We start from the raw sequence: 18,229 nt of genomic DNA, 5'->3' as shown, positions 1-18,229 counted from the left end.
TGAAGTCCTACTTTGTCCTACTTGAATAAATCCCCCTCATAATAGCATCATTTATGACACCACGGCTGACAAATAATATACAGAAACACACTTACAGAGTACTGAGTGAGTGTCGGACGACCTAGCTTCTCTTGAAAGGTCGGTCTCAAAAATGGCCTCTCAAGTGTACATTGTGGTTTAAAAAAGCAAGAATATATTTTAGATTTTCGAACAGTCACTAGCTACCACTTCCGGGTGTGTTGATTCCGCCTAGCGCTTGTGTTAGAATTTACTGATCAGATGTCAGGTTCACACATTTTGAACCTAAAAATTGGTGTTATTAAATCGGCTGGAAAACAAAACTGGTCTCTGGTGCACCCTTGCACTCCTTTTCAACTCACCCTTCACATCGACCTATTTAATTAATAATATTAATTTATTATTAATTTATTAAATATTTAAGGTGCCACTGAGCACTGTCTCATGGTCAAATTGTTCCATCTTCCAGCTTGTTTACCATTGACCTCCCCTTGACACCCACCTGGGAATCCCCTCAATCGTCAACCCTCAATCATGAGTTCTGCGTAGCTTGTTTGCCTGTGCCCGTGGCTGTTGAGTGTTCTTCTATCACAAGAACAAAGTGTGAGTTCTGCTTGTTAACACTTTTGGCGCTCTACATGACCTGGCCCCAAACGTCTTCTGACCAACAGACCCCAGACTGTGTTGCTCGGCCCCTACACGTCCTCCACCCTCATGCTGAGCACCGGTTCCCCCCAAGGATGCGTGCTGAGCCCTCTCCTGTACGCCCTCTACACCTACGACTGCAGCCCGGCCCACGGCAACAACACCATCGTCAAGTTTGCTGACGACACGACAGTGGTCGGTCTGATCTCGGAAGGTGACGAGACAGCCTACAGAGAGGAGGTAAAGAGACTGACAACTTGGTGCAAGGACAACAGACTGCACCTTAACTCTGCTAAAACAAAGGAGATTGTCGTCGACTTCAGGAGGAACAAGACGCTGCCGCCCCCCCTCTGCATCGAAGGCGTGTGTGTGGAGAGGGTCCACACGTTCAAGTTCCTGGGAGTACAGATCTCCGATGACCTTTCTTGGAGTCACAACACCACAGCAGTGGTAAAGAAGGTCCGCCAACGTCTGCACTTCCTGAGAGTCCTCAGGAAATTCAACCTGGACAGGAAGCTGCTGCTGGCCTTCTACCACTCGTCCATCGAGAGCCTGCTGACGTACTGTGTCTCCACCTGGTACAGCGGCTGCACTGAGGCGGACAGAGTGAGGCTCCAGAGGACAGTCAAAACAGCGCAAAGGATTATTGGCTGCCCTCTCCCCCCACTGTCGGACATCTACACCGCCCGGTGCCTCAGAAGGGCTCTCAACATCGTCAATGACAATACCCACCCAAACTCACACCTGTTCGACCTGTTGCCCTCTGGCAGGCGCTACAGATGCATCAAATCAAGGACCAATAGACTGAGAAACAGTTTCTTTCCGAGAGCCATCTCCATACTGAACTCTCACACACACACGAGACCACCCTAACCTCGCAAAACAGCATTGTGATGTGTTTCTATATGCCCTATTCAGTACTGAATTCCATTGCACTGTCTTCTTTATTTATCTAATTTATATATTTGTCTGTATTATTGTTGTATTGCACTGGAGAGGGGAGCCCTCTAATCTCGTTGCACACTTGAGTACAATGACAATAAAGGGATTTCTATTCTATTTCTATTCTATTCTACTCCATCTGGACGTCGGACTTAATTGCTCCGAAACAGGACTAAGAAGTTATCTGCACTCCTATTCACTTGTTGCTCTGGTCCAGTGTAATGCATTCTGAACTCTACATATGTTCGTGCTAACGACATGTTTGCACTTGGAGGCTCTGGTTTTTATCCTGCTACCCAACTGCTGAATGAATAAAGTACAAAAATTAGGTATGCAGTATTTGGTGGGTGTGGTGGGTCACTGAACACTTGAGCTGAAATGCAAGCAGACTGTAAAAAAGATCCTCAATATATCTTTTTCTTCCTTTTTTCTTGCTGGATGGCATTGGGTTTGCTCGGAACAGCGCAACGCTTTGCATAGAATATCAAAGCACATACTGCATTACTAAGCCTCCTTTGTCTGATATGACATGAAGCGACGGCAATAAGCTTACGCCGCATGAAGTAGACCCTGTGATACGTTAAGCTTGTCAGCTACTTCTTGTCTCAACTATCTGCAGAGAGTGTGTGTGTGAGTGGGGGTGCGTGCGTGGGGGTGCGTGTGCATGTGTGCTGGGGTGTGGGTGTGTGGGTGTGTGTGTGTGTGTGTGTGTGAGAGCATGCTTACTATGATGAGGAAGATGAAGTAGATGAAGTTGTAGAAAGAGTGGGCATCCATTACGTAATACATGATGTCCACCCAGCCTTCCAGAGTAATTACCTGGTAGACCACACACGTAGACACACGCACACAAACACACACACGCACGCACACGCACACACACACGCACACGCACTGTCAGTGGATACCTAATGTCAGTTGTATCCCAGCTCCATTTGGAATCAATGCAGAATCTATTGCCCATGTTTCTCAAGGACAAAGAATAATAAATTTTAAAGGAAATTGGATAGAAATATGAATATTGTACTGCCATAATAACGGTTCAATATCTTGGGGGGGAATCGTTACAAAATTAAAAGATAAATATATTTTTTGACTTCAACTAAATGAATAAAGGCGGCACCGGTGGCCGACTGGTTAGCACGTCTGCTTGACAGTTCGGAGGCATTCCAATGTGGAGTTTTCATGTTCTCCCCGTGCCTGCGTGGGTTTCCTCCGGTTAATCCGGTTTCCTCCCACGTTCCAAAGACATGCATGGTAGGTTAATGGGCCACTCTAAATTGTGTCCGGATGGATGTTCGTCTGCGTGCCCTGTGATTGGCTGGCAACCAATTCAGGGTGTACCCCCGCCTACGGCCCGAAGATAGCTGGGATAGGCTCCAGCACCCCCGCGAGCCGTGTGAGGTAAGCGGTACGGTTATTGGATGGTTGGATAAATGAATAAATAAATGATTATTTTAAATAACCCATGAAATATTTTTTTATCATTTAAAACAAGGATATTTAAAATAATAATACTTTCAAGATGTGTCCTCGCTAGTGATACAAAAAAAATTGACAAATGACAAATAATCGTCAGACAAATTGGAACAGATCAAACATGAATAAATGAATAAGAATAGTGGAAAATAATAAATTCGTTAGCATTTCAAGTGAAGCACTTTTAGCTAATTTGAGAAAAATAAACATGAATTAGAAACAGACTGAGTATTACTTTTTAACAGTATATTTCACATATTTAAGTTAGTTTATCATATATAATACTGAAAACAATAACATGTTTTGCTATGTTAAACTATTAGTGGCTCCACATTAAAGTCACTTAATATTCTATTATTCAAAATAATAAATTAACGTATCCAATAATCACCTGAAAAATGGCAATCCACGCATAGCCAATATTATCAAAGTTGATGGCTCCCTTGTGGGGGTTCAATTCGCCAGCTCGGCACTCGTTGTAGTACTGGTACCAGTTGACGCATGAGGCCCCTTCCCCCCCTACCGCCACCCTTTCAGGACGTGCATCCTCGGCCGCCAGGAAGCAGGACGTGCCGGCCATGCGGCGGCGGGGCACGTCAGCGCAGCGCAGCATGCCGTTGTCTCGCTCTGCCGAGCAGATGAACGGGTGGTCCTCTGTGCCGCCCGGACGGTAGTAAACGCTCAGGAAGGAGATGTTGTACCTCCTGGAACACAAGTTGACCGCAAACCACCAGAAGTATTTTCAGTGTAAAAATCCTAAAAAGTGTTTTTGTGTGTGCAATTTTATAACAATATATATATATATATATATATATATATATATATATATATATATATATATATATACAGACAACCAGCAAACAAAATTAAGTGAAACACTGCCCGACTTGGCCCCAATTATAGAAGACCGTAGATTCCGAGTTCCACATGCATGTTTACTGTGACAATCCTAAAAAATATTTTTTTTTGTGTTTACAGCTGATAGCAAGCATTGGTGAATGGATGAAATAATGGATCTGGTGGGGCACCGTTACACTTGCCCCAACTGCATGTGAACTGCATTGGTGAACAAGAAAGTAACAAAACACATTTCAGCAGAACCTCGACTTATGAGTGACCTGGCTTATGAGGTTTTCGAGAGACTAGTGAGAGCAAAGATTTGGGATGGGAGCATTCGACGGCGGCAATGAACGTCAAAAAAATTAAATAATGGGTGTGTGTGCTGTCACTTGGCCCCTTTGCAAGAATGGCAAAAACAAAAAAGTACATTCCTCCATCTGCACTTCAATAACTTTCTGTGGTGTCCTGTGCTTTTTGACATGGTTTGTGGAGTCTCTGGTTTTCCTTTCAGGGCTTGGGTGGCTTCCTAGATCCATTCCTAGTAACGCCCCTGTGCACCTGCAGCTCATCAGCATCTTCAACAACAGGATAAAAGCTCAGTGCAGCCAGGAGTCAGGCGCTCGATTATCCCGTTCCAATCGTGGTACGTTGGCTCATACCTTGCTCAGGGACTCATACCCTCCGTGTCTTCTTGTGTGCTTCTTCAAGCCTTCTGCCTGTCTGCACAAGCCCCGTGTCATCACCGCCTGTACTTGAAGATCGGATTGCATCTACCACTCTACCCGCCTGGCCGCCAGACCCGCTGCCTTCACTTGCCTCCCCCAAAAATAAACCCCTTATTAATTCCGAATGCTCTTGGGGTCCTTTTCTCACCATTGCGGTTCCACCCATCTGTTGCGCTTTCGTCTGAAATGCTGATATATCACTAAGATTAAGACTGATGTAACTCAATGAATAAAAAAAGTTAGATGAACTAATATGCCCTACTTGGTCCCAATCCAAGTGGAATTATGACAATTCTGAGTAGAAGTTGTAAAATTTTGAGGAAAAAAGTTAGAATACAGAATTTTTTTAAAGCAGTCGTAACCTTATGAGAATTTTTTCATTCTAAATAAATAATAAATTCTAAATTGGACCTTTTTTCAATACATAAGCCATCGAAAATAAATGGTTATACATTAAGATTTTAGACTCGTCAAAATTAACCATCTTCAGGCTTATGCAGCCGAAATATAAGAAACGGCTCAAAGTTGCCGTCATTTCTACATTTTTACAACGAAAGGTGTAATAATTTTTTTTACATAAATACAGGATTTAAGATACTGCCTCTCTTTGGCTTGGGCAAGTATATTTAAACAAAGGAGATGCTGAGTGGATATTCTTTTAAAATGAAGATTCAGGAAATTGCATGTTCTTGCCGTGCAATTCCAAGATGGATGTTCACAGTCAGCAGTATTCTCCCCATGCGGGCTGGATTAAAAATAGACAATTTAAGCGAAACAACAATGGTAACCGCACAGCGAGACACGCTTTACATCAACAACACTTGTTAGCAGGATTAATGGTGCAGTTGTGTAAGGAGAAGAAAGCAGAACATTAAAAAAAAAAAAAAAGAGCGCTTTCGCCATGATACATGACTTCACGCTCTTTGAGTTTCTGGGCAAAAGGGAGACGAACATGTCGAAAAGATGAGAAATCAATCATTAATGATGGCGAAGCGTTGAGAATAAGATCAATCGTCAATAAAGTGAATTGCAGACAGATGAGTTTGCTGAATGATGTTAACTCTCTTGACATAGCCACAATCTTTGTCTTTGTAGTCGTTTATCATTATCCTTATCCTAAGGTACAGCAAAGTATTTGGGTCATGCAAAAATACATTTAAATTACAACGGGAAAGGGCACAAACTTCTGAGGAAAAAGACACAAAATTATGTGAATAAATATTGAATGATTTTGAGTGCGTAGTCTTAAAAAAACTAACGACCGTAATCAAACGAAATTACAGATTAGGTGGGGCATTGCCCTTCCTTAGCCCCATTGAAGGTGTACTGAATCTGCAAAGTTAGTTTTTCATTACGGACATTATCAAAAAGCAATTTTTGTGTGCAATGGTGAAAACTAAGAAAACGAAATAAAAAAAGAAAAAAAAAATGGCTCAGGTGGGTCACTGCCCCACTTGGACACAGTCCAAGTGTACTCTTAACTACGGTGGCCGAGAAAGGTCACCACAATTGCAAAAGACAAAACACAACAACATTGAAATACACACGATTGCGAAATCCACAACGGAAAAGCAAAAGCTACAAGGCAATAACATTTGAACCGCAGCACTATTGGAGTTGGCGTCGGCTGCGGACCACTGGAGCTGTATTGTAACGATAAAAAAAGGAGATAACTAACATCTGACTTTGTGTCTTTTAAAGACTCTACAATACTTCAAAAAGCACGATGTTAATAATGACTGTTTTGCTTCCTCTTATTTTTCCAACTTCGATTATCAAAACGGCAATTTAGCCTTGTTTTATCTGAACATGAACTCAACATTAGTAACGTCTAATACGTGTCTGGCAAATGACAGCTGTCCTCACGTACACGTTGAGTACTACGTTGAAATATTGTGTTTAAATGTTTGTAAAGTTACGAGAATGAAGTGGCTTTTGCAAAAATATTGTTAACGCCCAATGGCCAACCTTGCTCTTCCGCTACGCTCCAACTCTGCTCTGGTGGCGTGATCCCAGCGGCCGACTTTTGATTCTGCTCCAGTGGCGCAAGCCCTGTGGCCACCCTCCGATTCTGCTCCGGCAGCACAAGCACTGCGGCCACACACCAACCTTGCTTTCCCATGGCCCTCCAACTCTGCTCTAGTGGTGCGAGCCCTGAGGTCACCTTACGATTCAGCTCTGGCAACGCAGGTTCTGCGGCTGCCCTCCGACCAATGTTCTGTTGGCGCAAGCCCTGCAGCCGCGCTCCAATTCTGCTCCAGCGGGGCAAGCCCTGCGGCCACCCTTCAAAGCATGCAACGGCCACACAAGCCCTGCGGCTGCACTCTGACCTTGCTCTGCTACCGTCCTCAAACCCTGCCCTGGTGGCGCAAGCCCTGACGCCGCCCTCCGACCTTGCTCTGCCACCGTCCTCAAACTCTGCTCTGATGGCGCAAGCCCGATGGCTGCCTTCCAGCGCAAGCCCTGCGGCCTCCCTTCGACAATGCTTCGGCTGTGCAAGCCCTGCAGTTGCCCTCCACATTTCTGCATCGCCAGCGCAAGCCATGCAGCCGCCTTCTAATTCTGCTCCGGCAGAACAAGCCCTGCAACCACACTCCTAACCTGCTATGGTGGCACAAACCCTGCGGCTGCCTGCCAATCCTGCTACGGCAACACAAGCCCTGCAACCACCATCGACTCTCGTCTGGCTTCCGGGTCGCCCACCGCCAGACTGGTCCCGACAAGACCCTCTCTTCTGGCCTCTGTCATTGATTTGGTTTTGAAGACTTGTTTTCCTCGTGTGCTTTTGTATGTGTCTGTTTCATTATTGTATCCACCTGTGCTTGTTTACTCGATCCTTTTTTACCAAATCGGCTCTCTCTAACACTTTATGTCTCATTCAGGTGTTTCTCGTTGTCTCGTCCGTTTGTATTTAGTTCCTTGTTTTATTTCAGTTGTGGTTGGTTCGTTGTGTTTTTGTGTTTGCTGTCTTAATCCAAGTCAAGATGATTTCCCAGTGGTTTGTTAGTTCCTTTGTTTATTTTGGAGTTCTGGATTTTTGTCCTTGTTTGTCTTCTGTCCCTTTCGTTTCTGGGCACCGGGGGGGTGCCCTTTGAGGGGGGCCCACTGTTCTGACTGGTTGTTCCTTGATGTATCAGTTGGTATGGTCCTTTGCGGCTTTGCTCCTTTAATATGTCATATAGGCCTGATATTTTAGACTTATCATCTTCAACACCACTTCTCAGCCTATCCCAGCCATCTTTGGGTAAAAGGCGGACAAGGCAAGGCAAACACAGACACCGTCACTGAGCAGGAATTGATCCCATGATGCCCAAACACAAATCAGGCTAGTGTACCACTACTTTAAGCGTGAGTTACTGAGTGACACATTGTCAATATGTCAAGCTTTCTTCTTGTCTTGAGCATCCAACCCTACTCTCTGTAGTTATTTGTATTTTCTTAAAGACTTTTGCTTTTCAACTTGCGTGTCATGTCTGCTTCGGGGTCCAAATTCCGCTCCTCATGTGACGATGTTTCAAAACTAAAATCGGAATACTACAGGAATAAAGCCATTATATAAGTTTGATGCTTTTTTTTTTTCGTTTTTATGTCGTATTATTATGAGAAAAAAAAAAAAGAAAAAGACCTAATGAGAATAAATGCATAATGTTACAAGAAAATTTATTATTGAAGATTGGGAACATTTTTCACTTTTTTTAGCTAATTTAAGACTAAGAATTCTCCAATTAAAACTTGGCTTTCGAAGTATAATTACTTTTTTGTCATTACATGTTAATGAAATACAATAAATGTTATTAAAAAGTCAATTTAAGTGAACATAAAAATGTTCATCACATGCCCTTATTTTTCCATTGACCTCTCTTGCCCGAAATTGGTTTAAAACAATTAAAAAAAAAAGAAATAAAAAAAGCCAAATCACAAAAACAATCTCTTTGCCAACCAATACTTTTGATTGGTGATTAGCGCGGCGTTTAATGACGGCGTACGCCCCACTGAAACATTTCAACACTTAATTGATTACGATGACGCCAACGCGAGAACGGTCGCGGTTTCCGCGGTAACTCACGTCTTGATGTCCTCCCCCATGAAGCAGCGGTTCCTCAAGAGCCCCGCCCAAAGCTGCACACCCACAATGCCGAAGATGAAGAAGACGAAGAAGCACAGCGCCAACACGTTGCCCAGCATGGGAAGCGTGTCCAGCAGGAGTGTAACCAGGATGCGCATGCCTGCCAACACGCACACAAAAAAAAACACATTTTTTTGTTGTTGTCATAATAGTGTTCCCCAACTACATTGCTGATTTTCCCTCACATTCTACACTGTACTCAGTACAGTGAAGTCGAATGCGTGTGTGCCTTTGAAAGTTGTGCCTGGCCTGTTGAGTGACATGCAAATGAGCGAATGATAATGTATGGTAGTCTGGCAAAAACGTTAACCATTGTGTGGGAAGAAGAGAGAATGTGTATGTGTTGACAGCATTTTGTTGCCGTTTTTTCAATGAAGCGATTTAAAGAGCACCGGCCAAAGTACTACCTTGCGCTTTCAGAATCGTATCTCAAGTTACTCTGCAATTCCACATTGAATTTATCCTGTTTTTTTTTTTTTTATTATTTGTATGGAGGTAAATAAAATAAATCCCTTCACAAAATACTTCAACGTAGACACAAGCAGGTAGGATGTCCTAACCTCCTAGCACGTTTATGCATAGATATAAACCGGCAGGACGTTCTGACAGTTTAATTTACCCATTTAGAGTATGTTTATGCACAGATATAAGATGACATACAGAACTTTTACTGGCAGTATCAAACGAGTGTGGCATACATACGCTGCGTGAGTAATGTGGTCAACAGCAACACACGGCAAAAGTATTTTGAGGCAATGAAAAAGTCCATTTTATTTGGAAGTTGTTCCCAGCAGTGTGTCACATCGTAACGGCAGACATGACTCATCTCCCCGATTTTTTTGCTGTATTCATATTGTCATCACAAACTGTTGTTACTGACTTGAACACCCCAATGGCGTCCTTTAATAACGTTTAATCGATAATTAAGGATGCTGGGGAAAAAAACGACTTAATTATGCTGACACTATTGCTGAGTGCGTTTAGCGGCAGCTCCAGCGCTAGCGGCTAGCAGCACTCAAGTGCCCAATAAGGCTGGCGAGACACATTGGATTACATTTTAATAGACGTAAATGACTCTGCACACTTCCATGCTGACAGCCTGGCACAGTTTAAGTTTCTCCAGATAACAAACCAGGCTTGCACAAGTGTGTTGTTTTATTGAGTCACTTCATCTCATAGACCAAAATTTATGGGGAGAGATTAGTCGAAAATCACACTAATGGAAAATAGTGCGTGAGTATGTATGTATGTAAAAAATGTTTTTACTGTTATCCAAATATACCCAATTATTCGATAGAATTTTCATTTCGGTATCCGAAAACCAAAATGCTAGCTATAGCGGCAGCCCCAAAAGAAATGATATGGTTTGGTTGAACATATTGTGTCAATGTTATCTTTTCATTTTTCCCTCAATTCGTGACAAATAAACGTGAGCATGCTTTTCCTCCTATTTGGAGAAGTGAGCCAGTGAGTCTTGAGTGTGCATTCCGATAACTTGCGTCGAGTACATCGTATCTCAAGTTACTCGGCAATTCCACATTGAATTGATACTGTACCTTAAAAGATAAAGACACAATATGATTTCTTGCCATAGAGATAAAATATATGCCTCTGCCTCTATTTCCCGGCCCTGATAGTTACAATATATTCAATCACTTCAATTGTTCTATAGTAATATTATCCTCGGCAAAATCTATCATAAATTAATCTGCAATACTGCCCCAAGAGATATATTCCATCGCAAGACGCCAGAACAAAAAAAAAATTCCTTTCCAAAATCCCATCTTGGAATGTTTGGAAATATACCCATAAAAAGGATATTAATTTTAGATCATTATTAACATTGTCTTTGCTGCGACTAATGACTTTGTTGCTGGTTTCCTGCCATCTTGATGTTGTTTCCACAGCTAACAAATGACATCATGACGGATTTCCAGTCTTTACAAGGGGAATGCTACTAATTGCTACATGGAGCATAAATAATACATTTTTCTTTCAATAAATGATTAAGAACCTCCTGTGTAATTTGAAAATGTGTTGGTATGGACTATTTGCGAAGGTTTTTTTTTTTGTACTTTCTCAGACTCCGAACCTCACCAGTCTTGTTCATCATCATGAAAATTTACATTTGGTACAGATTCTTGGGGTGACCTTGACCTCCTAAAATTCAGCCCCGAAGCCAGTCGGAATGTCTATCAAGAAAAATAAAACACCAACAAATTCTCAAGGGGCTATGACCCTAAAAACACAGGACATCTCCTGTTTTGGACAGAACTGTCCACTTTGGCTCAGTAGCACCCTCCCGAATCTTCAAAAGAATTCCACCCCTGAAGCCAGCCACGCAGCAACATGAAATTTGGTCAGCGTGTCAATCGTGACTCGATCCACAAAAAAGTCTCAAGAACCGACAGTCAAAAAGCTACACAAAGTCTGCCAATTTGAAGTTGACATGAAAGCTCAAGAGCAAACACCTTAATAAAAATCAAAATTTCAAACCCTAAGCCAGTGCACGTCGCTGGAAGAAATTTGGTGGGCTTATCTATCGAGAGAGGACACAAAACGTTACAGGCAACAATGCCCGTAAACATAGAGGAAGGTAACCACTTTGGTTTGAAGTTTCCATTTTGGCTCAACAGCGCCCTCCAGAAGTTTCAAAAGAATTCAGCCGCCCTGGGATAGTTGCACTTTAATTTTTAACTTTAGATTTTAAAAACAAGTCTATCATGAGTGGGACCAAGCCAGGTCCAAAATGAAACAGCAGGTCCGCAATTTTGTTTCAACGGCCCATTTTGGTTCAATAACGCCTTGGAATTTTTTTTTAAGATTCAACCCCCAAATAGTTTTTTTTTTTTTTTTTTTTTTTTTTTTTAGCAACATGAAATTTGGTTCACTTGTCTATCATGACATTATGTACAAAAAAGTCCAAGAAGTCATGCCGGAAAAGACTCAAGGTTTTTCTTTTAAGCTGATATTTTGGCTCAGTATGACCTTCAAGATTCTTGAATCAAGAATAACGAAAAAAAAATAAGCAGTTTTACTTAGCAACATGGAATTTGGTCGAAATAAAATGAACCCCAAAACGTGCCACAAGAAATCATGTCTGAAAAGCCATCTTAGGGCAGATTCAGAAAATTCCAGGAGTCCTTTAAAAAAAAGAAGTCATCTCACAGATTTTGTCGAATTGCACCCAAATATGAAACATGGACACGAGACACATGGGCAAATTTTCATCATTGCGTGTGGGGAGCGAGCCTGGCGCTGAAGTGTTGTGATGCAAATATTTGACATGGGATGCACGCTAACAAAAAAAAAGGTCCTTGTAAAGAAAAACTGAAGAACTCACTAGGAACCCTGTTGATGGCTCTGAGTGGGCGAAGGACGCGCACGGTGCGAATTGCCGACAGGCTAACATTGTGTCCGTCCAGCGAGTACTCCAACATCCTGTGGAGAAGAGGAAGAGCGCACTGACCCGTTTAGTCTACCGGGAATCGAACAGAAGGCACCGTCCAGTCTCTGGAATACGACAATGGCTTTTAACAGGGAATCACGGAGGCTTCCCATGAGGACTTTGTGATTCCCATTGCCATTCTGCAAAGCTGTCAGACGCCGACACACACACACATGCTTGACATTTCACTGGCATTAAACAAGTGTCTACGCATCACACACACACACACACTTTTGGCTCATATTTAATGTCAGCAGTGCACATGCCCGCACACACATAAACAAGTGTCAAAAACTCACCCCACGATGACAATGAAGAAGTCCAGTCGGTTCCATGTGTCTCCTAGGTAACCGTTGTGACCGATGATCCCCAGAGCCACCATCTTGACCAGCATCTCCCCGGCGAAAAATACAAAGATGCCGTCATCCAGTGCCTACACACAGGCACAAAAACACGCACACACACCGGATTAGTGTAAATTGATTAAGAGGCAGCTAAAACTTTCATTGACCCTTCATAAAGTCTCACAGCAAAACATAATTTGTTGTTTAGTTTTGGCGAGTGGTCAGTCATTCTACTTTGAAGAAAATTACATTTCTTCACAATTTTGTAATGTGCATCTGTCTAGTATGCGTGTATGGTTTAAACTGGACAAAATTGATAAGTTTGACTCTGAAGGACTGTTGGAAACTTCAAAAAAAAAAATCAAACCAAAGTGACGTTTTTCTTGAGATTTTTCTAATCATGATCAACATAACCAAATTTGATATTGCTAAGTGAAACTGCGTTGAAGTCTTGAAACTTTTTCAGCCAGATGCATGCACACACACCCCCCCCCACGCACACGCACACACACCCACACAAATAGCCTCTTCAAAACATAATGGCAGAGTTCCTGTGTCTTTTTGGGCATGGCTTCTTGTGACATTTTTGTGAGTCAAGACCGTCAAGGCCTTCTCTGTTGGCCTAACATAATCAAGAAAAAAATGATCATATTCTTCACATTAATGTCAGATTATATCCTAGCGTTGTATTTTTAGGTGAGAGTTTTCATCCAATAATATTTCAGGTAGTTTGTGTTGCCAGGCAGATTTCACAATACCAGTACCTCACACTATTTGTCCGAAGACTTCCGATACAATCGGCATCTGTTCTGTGTCTCAAAGGGGCATTTACAGTTGATAAGACAGTTATGATAGCCAATAAGATCACGACTTGGTTACAGTGAGCCTTCACGCTGGCCTTGCGCTGAAGGTGACGAACGCGTTTTGTGATTGGTTACTCACTCGTGAAGGGGCAGGGTTGTGCGGAATCAACACACCAGGAAGTCATAACTGCGATCGATCGAAAATCTAAACTATATTCTTGTTTTTTATAAATCACAATGGTCGAAGGAGGGAAAAGTGTGGATTTAATTGCTGATACACCTGTGAGCCCATTTTCAAGACGGACCTTTCAAGAGAAGATAGGTCGTCCAACTCTCACTCAGTACTGTGTAAGTGTGTTTCTGTAAATTATTTGTCCAGTCGTGGTGTCATAAATTATGCTATTATGAGGAGTATTTATTCAAGTCGGACTGTGCTGTCCTCGTGACACTTGTGAAATATGAATGTCTCTTTAAGACATGACACGGACTAAGTAGGTCTTCACTGAAGGCCTACGTGTGAAATGCACGGCCTGCCACTGGTATTTATATACACTGATATATATATATATATATATTGGAGGTGTTAGACAAACGTGTTATCATTGGTATTAATCCAACCCCCTTTTAACGCCGTCAATTCTTTTAACGAGCAATTAAGACTCATCTTGGCCTAGTAAACAATGTAGTCCTATGACATAGCGCTGACGCAGGAAAAACTCCAACACTTTACCAGATCTTGCGAGACCGGAAAAAAACATCAAGCTGGTGAAATTTAGGACACGCCTGGGCTTGCTGTGCGGAGTTTTCGCCGGTTTATATCACTAAAAGCATCATGGCGAGTGGTAAAAATGACGCAAATTCAATTCTGAACGGCAAGTTTTTTCTTTTTTAAAAAGTTACCTAATGGTGTCACTGAACTACCATCGCAGCACGTCCAGTTTAAAATACCATTTGATGGCCAAGCACACCGCTGATGCCAATTCTCCAGCCCCCTTGTCAAACCCAGGCATCCATGGATAATTTGCGACAGAAATCGATGGATCAACTAAAAAGAGACTCGCCGAAGCCATAGCTAAGTGGGTGGCCACTGTGTATATATATATATATATATAAACTCCGGCCATCCTGTGTGGAGTTTGCATGTTCTCCCCGTGCTTGCGTGGGTTTCCTCCGGGTACTCCGGTTTCCTCCCACATTCCAAAAACATGCATGGCAGGCCGATTGGACACTCGAAATTGTCCCTAGGTATGAGTGTGAGTGCGGAAGGTTGTTCGTCTCTGTGTGCCCTGCAATTGGCTGGCAACCAGTTCAGGGTGTCCCCTGCCTACTGCCCGAAGATAGCTGGGATAGGCTCCAGCACCCCCCGCGACCCTAGTGAGGAGAAGCGGTACAGATGATGGATGGATGGATATATATATCTACAAATTTGGTTGCAAAACATCAAAATTAATGAAAACAAAGGCAACAGTTCTGAAAATTAATAAGAAATGAAAATCCAGAATAGCAGGGTTAATTCACTTTAATTACAATACAATACAATTTTATTTGTGTAGCGCATTTCACAACAGATGGTGCTGTAACAAAGCGCTTTCCATATGCCGTCATATAAATTAGCAGGTAATTAGGACACATTAAAATACATAAACACATTTACAATGTATACCAGAATAATAGCAGAATATTAATTATTCAGTTGGATATGACTCTATTAGCTTTGTACACCTAGATTGGGAAATATTTGCCCATTCTTCCTTGCAGAATTACTCAAGTTCAGTCAAATTGTGTGAGGAACGGAGATGGACTGCTCTCTTCAAGTCAAGCCACAGATTTTCTATTGGGTTTGAATTTGTTCTTTTGGCAGTATGTTTAGGATCATTGTCATGTTGGAAGGTAAATGAGCTGCCCATCTTTTCAAATAACCTCTGGAAATAATCCAAATGAGCTTTAAATGGTCTGAAAAATGTCAATTTCGATTTTGAAGGACTGCAGGAAACTTACAAAATGTCTTTTTGGGCATGACTTCTTTAGAGTATTTTGTGGGTCTACTTGTGATCTAAATGCCTACCAAATGTATCTGCTTGTGTATGCATTTGTTTGTGTGTTACCTGCAGCAGGAAGTGTGTGTCATCGCAGGGCTGAAACATTCCCAGAGTCACGCAGTTGAGCAGGATGGCCAAGATGCTGACACGCTCGAACCAGGTGGCGGAAAGGTCAAGGGTCACAATTGCAATATTGATCACGACAAAGCAGCACAATATTGACCATGACAATTAGGACAAACAGCAACAATATTGAACACAACAATAAGGAAAAGAATAACATATTGATTGACTGACCCCCGTCTGTCTCTTTGTGCTAGATCAGAAACAACAGGGGACAGTGATTATGACCAAAGAACAGGAAATTGATGTTAACTGCGACGTTGGATAAATTCTGGATGCTAAATACAACCTGACGTTTCACAATACAATTAGTGAAACGTCAATTGCATCGTCAATTTTTACCGGAACGTATTGATATATACGGCTTGTTGATAACAGCAAAATGGCTAATGTCTAGCATCAAAATTTGTATTGTCCACCATGCTTTTTTTTATTCCACTGTGAAGATTTGTGGCTACAAAAAATACTTACGATTGAATATACATATGTGTATAACATTATGCATGAAAAACAAATGAATGAATGAAAATAACATTGATCTACTGCACAAAAATTCATTTTTAATCAGAGCCTAAGTAAAACCAAAATTAAAATAAAATGGCTATCGACAAATATTTAGTCGTATTAAAATGACTTTAAGTTTCTTCAACTTAGTCTATTTGCATGCAGCATAACAGATAAATGCCGCTTCACCATGTTTGCTTTAAACGCCGGGCTTTGCTAATTGAGTCTAGACAGCAGACCTTTGAGGGATACTGGGTTTATATACAATTCGCATTTCAGGATCCAAACCATTCAGTGGTTTATAGACCAGTAGCAGAATTTTAAGATTTATTTTTGGTAGTTTTATTATTTTGTCCCATATTTAATTTAAAAAATAAATAAATAAAATAAAGTTAATGTAATTGAAATTAAAGGAGCATCTTATGCCTGCTTAAAGCTGAATCTAGCCATTAAAATTCATGCAAATGTTGATGAAAAATTGGCGACGTTAACAAAGCTGGACAAAAAACTCCAGATGACAGTTTTATTGAAATCAGTGATCAGTCAACCAAGTCTTTTTTTTTTTTTTTTGGCGTTGCGGGCAAATAAAATTCCTAGAGGTAATGCGGTCTGCTGAATTTGGCATCAAAGAGATTCCGCATACATTCCAACTCTTCTGTTTTGGCTAAACTGTAGCAGGCTGGGGATCATTTTGAACAGCTTCAAGCAAATGATTATTCACATTATTATTCACACTCCTCAAAGCATTCCGTGACCCATTCTGACCTGCTTCCCAAGCATCTGCATTCATTAAGCTTCCCTACTCACTTCATCAGCTTTTTTTTTTACTTTGATTGGTCTCCAATACATATCCAAGCCAATGAAGCCACCTCCAAACACATTCCTCCCTCCCCTCCTCCCACCGATCCATGAGGACGCCACTGTCAAAGGTTAAGCCACGTCCATCATGCGAGGGACATCAAAATTAACTTCTTCAAAACGTAAGCTTTTAAAAAACACATTTTACTTACCTGGTAAAGCAGAGACTTAAAACGCTTAAAACTATCAAGTCTTCGTAATAGACGCAACTTGTGAAGACACTTTTTGGCATGTTTAATATTCATGAGTGAGAAAGCTGATGACATCAAATATTCAAGTGCCCTTGGAGGTGCAGTGGACGGACATCTTAATGCGATAGTATATACATACAAATACATATATGTGAGTGTATATAAATAAATTAATAGCGGCGGCGGCACGGTGGACGACTGCTTAGCGCGACGGCCTTACACTGGAGAGGTCGTGGGTTCGATTCCTGTGTGGAGTTTGCATGTTCCCCCCGTGCCTGCGTGGGTTTCCGCCGGGTACTCCGGTTTCCTCCCACATACCAAAAACATGCAAAAATTGCCCCTAGTTATGAGTGTGAGTGCGGATGTTTCTTTTTTTTGTTGTTGTGTCCTGTGATTGGCTGGCAACCAGGTTAGGGTGCACTACTGCCCGAAGATAGCCAAGATAGGTTCCAGCACCCCCGCGACCCTTGTGAGGAGAAGCGGTACAGATAATGGATGGATGGATATAAATAAATATTGTATATATACATATAATGTTATTCATATATAATATACATATCTTTCCATCAGTGGTGGGCGGAGCATTTCACACGTAGGCCTTCAGTGAAATCCTACTTAAATATATTCCCCTTCAAAATCATTTGTGACACCATGGCTGGACAAATAATCTACAGAAACACACTTACACAGTACTGAGTGAATGTTGGACGACCTAGCTTCTCTTGAAAGGCCCATCTTGAAAATGGGCTCGCAAGTGTATCTGCAATTAAATCCACACGTTTCCCTCCTTCGGCCATTGTGGTTTATGAAAAACAAGAATATATTTTAGATTTTCAAACGGTCGCCAGTTACGACTTTTGGGTGTGTTGATTCCGCATAGTGCTGCCGCCTCACGATAATCTGATTAATTTTTCAAGTAATCTGTGACAACACTGAATCTAATTTAATGCAAACAACTTGCATTCGCAATGCACTGGTGGAGATGAAACTGCACATTACAATGTACACAAAAAACAAATCTAAAAATACTGACTGCTATGAAATACTTATATATTTTATAAGTATATATTATATATTGTGAAACATTTTTCACCCATATTCCAGCCTCACCAAGCATGTTTCAAAAGGAGTTCATTGAATCTTT

General features: G+C 41.7%; 1 protein-coding gene across 3 annotated transcripts in view; it reads right to left on the bottom strand.

Moving 5' to 3' along the window:
* LOC148331838 (voltage-dependent T-type calcium channel subunit alpha-1H-like) overlaps nucleotides 1–18,229 on the bottom strand; it is an 88,817-nt gene that overhangs the window by 50,826 nt on the left and 19,762 nt on the right. For 2 of the 3 annotated variants that reach the window (XM_088302168.1, XM_088302167.1), the window contains exons 3-8: nucleotides 15,476–15,570; nucleotides 12,523–12,656; nucleotides 12,119–12,216; nucleotides 8,716–8,875; nucleotides 3,476–3,788; nucleotides 2,332–2,424 (exon numbers count right to left, since the gene is read on the bottom strand). In XM_088302168.1, coding sequence (XP_088158294.1) covers nucleotides 2,332–2,424; nucleotides 3,476–3,788; nucleotides 8,716–8,875; nucleotides 12,119–12,216; nucleotides 12,523–12,656; nucleotides 15,476–15,570 — 893 coding nt within the window. The remainder of the gene's footprint in view (nucleotides 1–2,331; nucleotides 2,425–3,475; nucleotides 3,789–8,715; nucleotides 8,876–12,118; nucleotides 12,217–12,522; nucleotides 12,657–15,475; nucleotides 15,571–18,229) is intronic. The other variant, XM_088302169.1, reaches the window with a different exon arrangement.

This window comes from Idiotropiscis lumnitzeri, chromosome 8 (assembly GCF_059441095.1).
Source record: "Idiotropiscis lumnitzeri isolate Australia: NSW breed Sydney's pygmy pipehorse chromosome 8, RoL_Ilum_1.0, whole genome shotgun sequence".
Classification (NCBI taxonomy): Eukaryota; Metazoa; Chordata; class Actinopteri; order Syngnathiformes; family Syngnathidae; genus Idiotropiscis; species Idiotropiscis lumnitzeri.
The sequence above is the reverse complement of the archived record's forward strand: the minus strand, read 5'-3'. Positions and strand labels throughout refer to the sequence as shown.